We start from the raw sequence: 8684 nt of genomic DNA on the forward strand, positions 1-8684 counted from the left end.
CCGCCCGGGAGCTCGTCCGGCGGCACCCCTCGCTCGCCTTCGCAGTGCTGGAGAAGGAGCAGGAGCTAGGTACGGTGCCGGTGCGTCTCCCTCGCCCGTGTGTTCGGGGTTACCTGGCGTCAGTCTGTAAGAGATCTTGACCGAAGCACACGCTCGCCAAAGCCTCGATATTTCACGAACAAATGTGTAAAGGGAAGCTCAGTTTTTGGGTGAGTGAGCAGGAGTGGAGGAGCACCTGCCCTCGTCGCTGAATTGGGTGATGGATTCCACCCTGGGAAGAGCATCTTCCTTCGCAAGCGCTGCTGGCTTTGCCCTGACAGGGGATTTCTTCCTCCCTTTGCCCGAGGACACATCCTTCAGCGGGGAAACGGAGCTGTCATCAGTCTGTGCTTCGCTGCTTGGACTTCAAGTTAAGAGTTTTAGAAGGGCTGAACGTTGCTGCTTCAGTGCTCGAAAGCAGCAGCTCTTCCTGGCCTGGGGCTCCAGCAGCAGCAGGGATTTCAGGGAAAAGGACAAGGAGGGTGAACAACGCAAGTAAGGAGCAGCACAGGTTGCAAAGGCATAAGGGCAGGTCGGGTTTAGTGCCGCACGGAGCGGGAGGTAGAGAGGATGAGCTGAGAAATGGTGCTGGGGTGGCTTTTTGGTGGGGCATGAGGAGAAGAGTGAACAGCAAACAGTGATGGTTGTTGGGTAGAGAGGGAGGGTCGGGAAGTAGAGCTGCTTAAAAATGTTTGGGACTCATTGGTCTGGGCAAAGTCTACACCTGTCTGTTAATTGCCAGAACTAAACCACAGTCATTTGCCGTGTGTTTCTGGATATCCCTGTGCAAGGTGCTGCCGTTTGCATGAGGAGTCGAAGGTAAAGAACTAAACAGAGAGATGACTGGGAAGATGTCACTAGTTACTGACCCAGCATTAGCCAGAGTAAAATGGTTGCCATCTTACGCAGGAGATCTTGAGGGACTCCGTACCTGGGCTTCTGTCCTGGCTTCGAAATAAGAAAGAATGAGCCCTGTTGCTTCATTGTTAGAAAGCTTTTGTGGCTCGCTGAGGTACGAGCACAGGTTCATCATAAGCAGTCTTTTCACACCAAGTGCTTATGCAGATATCCAGTCACTCAGGGTAGGCAGAAGCAACCCCCAGGGATCACGTCAACGGCTAACTCAAAGTAAGACCTGTGAGCCCAAGCTCTTGCTGTAAATAGCTCCGTCACCAGGCTATGTATCGCTCTTGAGTTCTTACCTGTGTGATACGAAGTGGCTTTTTGTCTCCAAGACAGGGCACATATAAAGTGATTAACAAGTTGTGGGAGTGTGAGGCAGGGGTGAACTTTGGGACTCAATATTTTAAGGTGGAGAAGCTGCCCAAATTACTTAAGTAAAAATGTTTGTGATATTTTTCACTTCTATTGTACTTAGTTACAAAGAAGAAATAGTAACCTAATCCAGATCACAAATACTTGAAAAGCCTACCAGGCCTGCCAGCACCTCCAAAGAAATTGAGGATTGCACAGACATTATGTTAGATAAGGCCTTTAAGCATGCATTTAATTTAAAAAAATGAATTTTTAAAAATTAATTTTAATGTGTAGAATGTTTGGATTGATTGACCTGCAGTTGTAGCTCTTGGAGGAACAACTTGGGTTTTTTGGGGTTTTTTTTGGGTTTTTTTAGTTTTTTTCTCCCCCACCCCATTGATTCAACACATTGCAAGCTGTGATAGTTTATTATTAACTAGGGCTTGCTGTGTCAGTATTTTTCTAGCCTTTTGAGACCAAGGGAGGAACTCTGCTGTGCAACCAGTTACCTTATTTGAGCATCTCTTGTTGTATCAGTGATTCAGGGCAGGATCTCAAATTTCTTGCTGTTCTGACAGCTGAAGTAAGGTGTGAACCAATCACGGGAACATGTATTTTAAGAACATATTTTTCTTTCTATTTAGCTCATCACCAGAGTGGACATAACAGTGGTGTGATTCACAGTGGAATTTACTACAAACCCGGATCTCTGAAAGCTAAGCTGTGTGTGCAGGGTGCAGCCCTCTGCTACGAGTACTGTGACCAGAAGCGAATACCATATAAACAGTGTGGAAAGGTATAGGAACTGCTGTGTGTTCTTACTTTACCTTTGAAAACTGAGACTGTAGAATGTATGTTACAATGTATAGCACAGGCCTGGTTGTGGTCTTTCTCCCAAGAGGTGAGTTTCTGCTACACTTACTACCTTCAGGATGAATGTGCCTTTTTGTGTTTCTTCTTTCCAGCAACTCGAATCAGTCCTTTTTCTGGGCCTAAATAGTAATTCTCCATATCTGGGGTCTGATTCCATCATTTTATACGTGAGGCTAAGACTGCTTTTGCTATGATCATCATTTCACATTTATCTGCATTGAATTTCATCTGCCATTTTGTTAGTCGCTGGTTCGGCTCAGAAGGTCCCTCTGCAGTTCTTTACGGTCAGCTCTTGTCTGAACCACCTTGAGGCACTTTAAACCATCATCTGACTTTCTGACCGCCCTGCCCCTTTCCAGGTTGCTCATAAACATCTTGGACAGCATTGAGCCTTTCTCTTAAAAGTGCAGTGCAGACCCTACCTGATGTGACAAGCACCACTTCAAGGCCCCGTAGCTCAGCACCCACTGGGAGCTGGCTGCAGCGCTCTCCCAGCTCTGGGATGCCGAGCAGAGATCCCTGGATGTGGCAGCGTTGATGGGCCCTGCACCAGGGCGGGTGGTGGTTGCCCTGGCCTGGCTGTGCTCAGGGCTGTTGTGTTCACGCTGTGCGTCACGAGATGGCACTGTGGATTTGTGCAGCAATACACCTGACGTTACAAGCCTGCTCTCAACTCGAAGCACCCAGACGGCAGACTTGATCTGTAGGAGTCAATTTAAGCTGGGGCAGGGCTAGCACTGACCCAGCAGCGTCGCTGGTCCTTTGCTGACACTGGATTTGTGTCTTTCTGCATCGCCTTCTACAGCAGCATTTATTCCAGGGAAGATGATGTTGCGGCTTTACAGGTTGTTTTACATAAAGCAGCCCCAGGCTTGGAGAACTTGGTGCCTTCTCAATCCAAATATGCCTGTGTTGTCAGACCTGAGCTGGGCCTGGCAGTAGTATGGTCTGTGCAAACTTGGCACAGCTAATTCATAGTCTGGATAAACCTCTCGTGATAGTTGTGAGCTAACTACACGGTAAGATGAAGTGCAACCGGTGCAATTCAGTTTAGACACCATGTCAGAACATGTCCTTACTCTCATATTGAGACTGTTTGAGATGTGTACATCTTGGGTTAAGTTCAGTTTTATTTTTGGAAGCATCCCAGTGGCTCTTTAAAAATAATATTCTCTTCTTTCACATACAGATTCGTAGTCTCATGGTACTTTTAGCAAATATTATCCATTGATAGCAACTTAAGCTACAACTTAACGCTTGTTTTTCACTCTCCTTAATATATCAGTGCTTTCTCAGTAATAGTAGGTATTTATAGAATCTTATGCCACTAATGGCACAAACCACATTTTTTTCCCCCTTGAATTATAATTTACTATTCACTCATTCACTATTGCTTGCTTGTTAGCTTGGGCTTGATGCCAAACCTGAACTGGCTTTGTATGTTTTGCTCACTGGTGTGCCTTGTTGTGTTTTCCAAAGCTAATTGTAGCTGTTGAACAAGATGAAATTCCAAGACTCAAAGCTCTGTATGAAAGAGGGCTGCAGAACAACGTCCGAGGTCTGAAACTGATTGGAGCAAAAGAGATACAAGCAAAAGAGCCCTTCTGCAGGGTAAGGGGTTTGCTTATTTTTACGTGGCATATGAGAACTCAGTTTCTCAGGTGATGTTATTTTTTAATTTAACATAAATATGTTTTTGGCCTTGAGGTAATTTGCGTGGGTGACAAGTTCAAAAGAGCCTGAAAACCCAGGAGAAATATAATTTTCAACAAAAATAAATGTATCAATTTATTTCTGGAACGTTTTAGTTCAGCCCAATCTTTCATATGCATTTGGCCATTACATACATGTCAGACCAGGTCTAACAGAACATAAGGTGATCCTGCAGAATCTTGGTGACACTTTCCCCTCAGGTTTCTCCTGCTCAGCTATTCTCATTTCCTTGCTTGTCAGTTCCTCAGCTCTCTGAAGTCATAAAGAGCTGCTGCTGCACTAGCTGCAAATGATGTGCTGGCTGCTTCATATGGGCCAGCATTCACAAATTAGAGAGCAAGTAATCCATTTCACCTGCAGCCTACAAAAGGAATCAGAAGTATTTGAGGCAAAGTAGGAGACTTTATAGTTCCTTAGACCTTGTGCAGGACTGGATTTATAGGCAAATGGACAGAGCCTACAATTTGTTCAAACTTCATCCTTTTCTCAGCTTTACACAGAGGTGTCCTCCCTGATGTATATGCTCAGAAACAAAAACCACCCAGTTCTTTCACCAATGACAATGAGTGATTTTTTTAACATTTTTTAAATCTTTAATTTTTTCCCCTTCTCCTTGCAGATATTTGCTCGTACGCTTTTGTGGTTGATACGCAGATTTCCCCTTGCCCAGGTCAGAGCTGCTATATCTGAGTTTATGCTAAGATGATTCTGCTCCTTCCCACCAAAATTATTTAACTTACAGTAATGCTTGATAATGCAGCAATGAAAATTCCTTCCCATCTCTAAGTGCGGATTTGGATCAAGCCGATTTCAATCTAGTTGCTTCCTACACACGTGATTGTTATGTAGCACTTCTCATCCTGTTTATTTTCACAGCAGGAGAAATGTCAGTAGTTTATGGACTACAGATTTATTTGTTTGTTTAGCGTATCTTTGATTGAGAGGAAAATCTGGATATATATTCCCCGTACTGTTTCATCTGGCAGCTTGCTACTGGTGTAGCTGCATGACTCATTGCTTATCGGTGGCTGTAGGTACAGACAAAAGATTTCTGGAGAGGAATCTCCTTCTTTTCTCATAAACATTTTGTATCTGCTCCTTAAAACATTCTTTGCATGTTCAAGATCCAGCTGAGCATTTACTTATGCAAATGAGTAGATTGGGGTGGGTCTTACTTAATTTGTTTTGGTTTCCTGAGCTAAGTCCTTTCCTTGTAAGTACAGGGAACTTGAGTGGTGTTATAAAATGTTGCACTGTGTGTCAAATGGAGAGAAAGGTTTTGTGTAAAATACAGTTTTACCAAGCATTCTGGTTGTCTTGGGCATGTAAATGGCCCCTAGTATTGTAGTATCTGAGTGGCTGACAGTCTTTTAGTGTAGTTACACTTGCAGCATTTCTCTGAGATAAAGCAGTCTTACTATCTTTATTTTATAACTGGATCTAGGAAAATATCGTGATGCCATCTAGGATGATAAAAATTATGTGAGAAACTGAGCCTTTTTGATATAAAGATAGTAAAACATCTTTGAGAAACATCAAACATTCTAGCTACGCACTGGACCTGAACCTTGCTTTCTGCTAGGGCAAGTACAGGCTGTTGTCTAACTCAGAGGGGACCTCTCTCTCTGATGTGCAAGGCAGTTAGTGTTGAGACCTGGCTAGATCATACCTTTTAGCCTCGCAGGAGGCGTTGGCAAGAGCCATGCATCAGGTAGAACTCCCAAGTGACCATTTGAAGGTGGAATTGCGTAGTGCGTGGTGAAAAATAAGTACAGATTGGCTAAAGACAAGGTTAGGTAACCTGTTTTATCGTTAAGATTAAAGACTTGATGTCTGTCGAGAAGACTTGTTTATGCTGTAGTTACACTCTGTCGAGAAGACTTGTTTATGCTGTAGTTACACAGTCGCTTAATCCACCTTGAGTAGTTTTCGCCATATTGGTTGTCACCAAACATGAACACTGGAGCTGGCACATGGAGAGACTAGGAACAAGCAGCCAGGGATGGGGAGACAGCGGTACTCCCTTCTCAACAGCAATGCACATTATTCCAGGTCAAATATTCTCTGTATTGAAGACCAAAGTCCACACACAGCTTTCATTCTTCTGTATCTTAATACTGTTTCAGGGTCTGATGGCCCTTGATTCTCCATATACTGGCATTGTGAATTATAAACAAGTGGCCCAGTCCTACGCTGAAGACTTCCAGGAAGCAGGTGGGACGATCTTGACTGATTTTGAAGTTACAAACATGGAGATGGCTAAAGAAAGTTCTTCAGAAAGTGAAGATGGTAAGGCAGTTTTTTGCCCTCCATTTACTACAGTCCTGCCAAAGATTTTGTTCAAAACACGTTTGCTTTAACTGAAGTGACATTTCTGAACCTTTCTGTCTCACAGGGATGAGACAAAAGGCAAGATTATGTTAGGGTATTGAGCAAGCTCAGGTTTTTTTCTCAGGCAGGTCACCCTTCAGCTGAAACATTTAATGCTGATAGAAGAAAACAGTAAAAGAGAGGAATTAGGTTGTTCTCTCCTATTAAAATCAGATTTAGATGAATATTGCATGTGTATTCTTGTGATAGTGCTTTTTGTTTATCCTGGAAGGCAGGTTGGATCTGTGCTGGTACACATATGGAAGAATTAAAAACACAACCTATTGATTCATAAATACAATTATGTCCAACAACATCAGGTATGTCCAACAGTAGTTGCTCCGTAGCTTGGAGATCTTCCAGTGGAAGAACCTTAATCATGACAAGCTGCTTGTTCTGTCAGTTTTCTGTTACATACTCTATTAATTCCTTCTCTTGTCTAATTCTGTTACAGGGTTGAAATACCCAGTCATTGTTAGGAACTCAAAGGTAAGAACGTAAGCTGAAGATTTAATTGCTTAATAGGAAGCTATTTCTCCTTTTCTTAAGAATTTTTGTGGAGTCCTGGTGGATTAATCAGCTCTCAAAAAAAAAGTTAAAAAGCTGCTGTTCAGTAACATGATCACTGTCATCTAGGAGTGCTTCTATAAAACAACTGCAATCAATTCTTAACAATGAGCATATTCAGATTTTACTGTGTTCTGGGAATAATAATGAAAGTATAGCTTTCTGCTGCCTGACTTACATTAAACTGTGTATGTCCCTTATCTTCCTTATTTGCATGTTCTGATGCTTGTTGTTTCTGAGGACTGCTTTTATGACTTACTCATTTGGTGAGAAACACCTATTTTTCATGTTTGCTTTTGGTCTTTGGCATCTATAAAAATGATAAGGAGGCATTTAGAATCATTTTATAGTCAGAAAGCCACAAGCTAACTTAGTACAACAGGAGCATAGACTGATGTCATTCCTGCAAGCCAGTTAATGCTGCACAGGAAGTGTGGTTGTAATCTTTCCACCATCAGGAGAGAATATCTGGACTCTTCTTTGGAGACAAACAAACAAAAAAACCCTTGCAACCCCTCCAGTATTTTTTGAAGTTAGTGCTGCTGCTTTTTTCTTCTATTTCTGTTCTTTCATTAAAAAGTAGCTTCCAAGATTTGTTAGATTCTCTCACCAAATACTGCTACTTCTCTAATGGAAACATTTTTAGTTGCAGAAAAAAACGGTAGTATTTTAAAACAAATACTGTGAGCTAAATAGATAAATAAATAAAGCCACAAACTATTATTTATCTATTTAGATGGTAAGGCGTTTCGATATTTAACAGCTCTCCATAACCGTGCGCTATGAACTTGCGTAGCTTTCTGGGTAAACCACCGTTCAGTAGTACGACGGCTCCCAGCGTGCGGATGAAATCTGTTAACAGCCTTATTTAACCCAACGCGTTGCGGTTGCTCAGCTACCCCGGCTATCGCGCACCCTCCGGCAATGCCCAGCTGGCCAGGGAGCCGCAGGCCAGCCTGGCACCAGGGCTTGGTAGGACGCAGAGGTGAGGGAGTGCCGGGGGGAGATGCTTGGTTTGCCGCAGGAGCCGGAGGGTCTTTGACGCTGCTGCCTTGGGCCTCTGCCACGTCCTGTAAGCGTGCCTGTGTGATGCACGAGGCTCTGTGTTCTGAGAGCTGGACCTCTGGGGCTGTGTTCTGAGACTGGTAGTCTAAGAATCGATGACATGTTTCTTTTATTCTTTTTTTTTTTTTTTTCCCCACCCCTTTTCTATAAAGATTCTTCCAGTCCTACCTGTCCCATGAGTTGCCATTTTAGGATAGTTCTCTTCCAATGAATGAAAAGAATATTATAAAGAATTAAATGACACAATTAAATGTTTCTGCCTCCTTTTGAAAATAGTTGTTTTTCTTTCTGGTCTTGACTAATTTTTTTTTTTTCCCCAAGGCTTGTAGGTGATGGGTGTTTTTTTAGTATATATGTTGCAATTTTACGTGTTTTGTTTCGTTTTTTTTCCACAGGGTCAACAAATCTACTGTCGGCACATTGTGACCTGTGCAGGGCTTTACTCAGACCGCCTCTCTGAGATCAGTGGCTGCAGTCCTGAACCTCGTATTGTACCCTTCCGTGGAGATTATTTGGTGCTAAAACCAGAAAAGTGCTATATGGTTAAAGGAAATATTTATCCGGTATGTACTCTCATGTTTGTCTTTTACAGAGTACTCTGAGAACTGCTAAAACTACAGACATAAGGGCAATATTACATGGTTATTTCTGTTAGGGCTGACAACATGTGGACATAGATTCAGTTGCTTTTTGACAGGACAGCTTGTTTTTCTTAATTCTTGTGGAACATGTAGAAGTATCATGTGGGATATTATTGCTGGTCTTTTTTTTTGTTTGTGTTTTTTGTTTTTTTAATAGGG

At 42.7% G+C, this 8684-nt stretch overlaps 1 protein-coding gene across 1 annotated transcript in view; it reads left to right on the plus strand.

Annotated features, from left to right (window-relative positions):
• Positions 1-5: 5 nt before the first annotated feature.
• The window catches only part of L2HGDH (L-2-hydroxyglutarate dehydrogenase), a gene marked incomplete at its 5' end in the record, with an annotated part of 13028 nt that continues 4349 nt past the window's right edge, over positions 6-8684 (plus strand). Inside the window, 6 exons of the mRNA XM_010290109.1 lie at positions 6-69; positions 1941-2092; positions 3649-3780; positions 6009-6171; positions 6707-6741; positions 8280-8447. Of these exons, the coding sequence (XP_010288411.1) occupies positions 6-69; positions 1941-2092; positions 3649-3780; positions 6009-6171; positions 6707-6741; positions 8280-8447 (714 nt within the window). The remainder of the gene's footprint in view (positions 70-1940; positions 2093-3648; positions 3781-6008; positions 6172-6706; positions 6742-8279; positions 8448-8684) is intronic.

Source organism: Phaethon lepturus, unplaced genomic scaffold, assembly GCF_000687285.1.
Source record: "Phaethon lepturus isolate BGI_N335 unplaced genomic scaffold, ASM68728v1 scaffold33636, whole genome shotgun sequence".
Taxonomy (NCBI): domain Eukaryota; kingdom Metazoa; phylum Chordata; class Aves; order Phaethontiformes; family Phaethontidae; genus Phaethon; species Phaethon lepturus.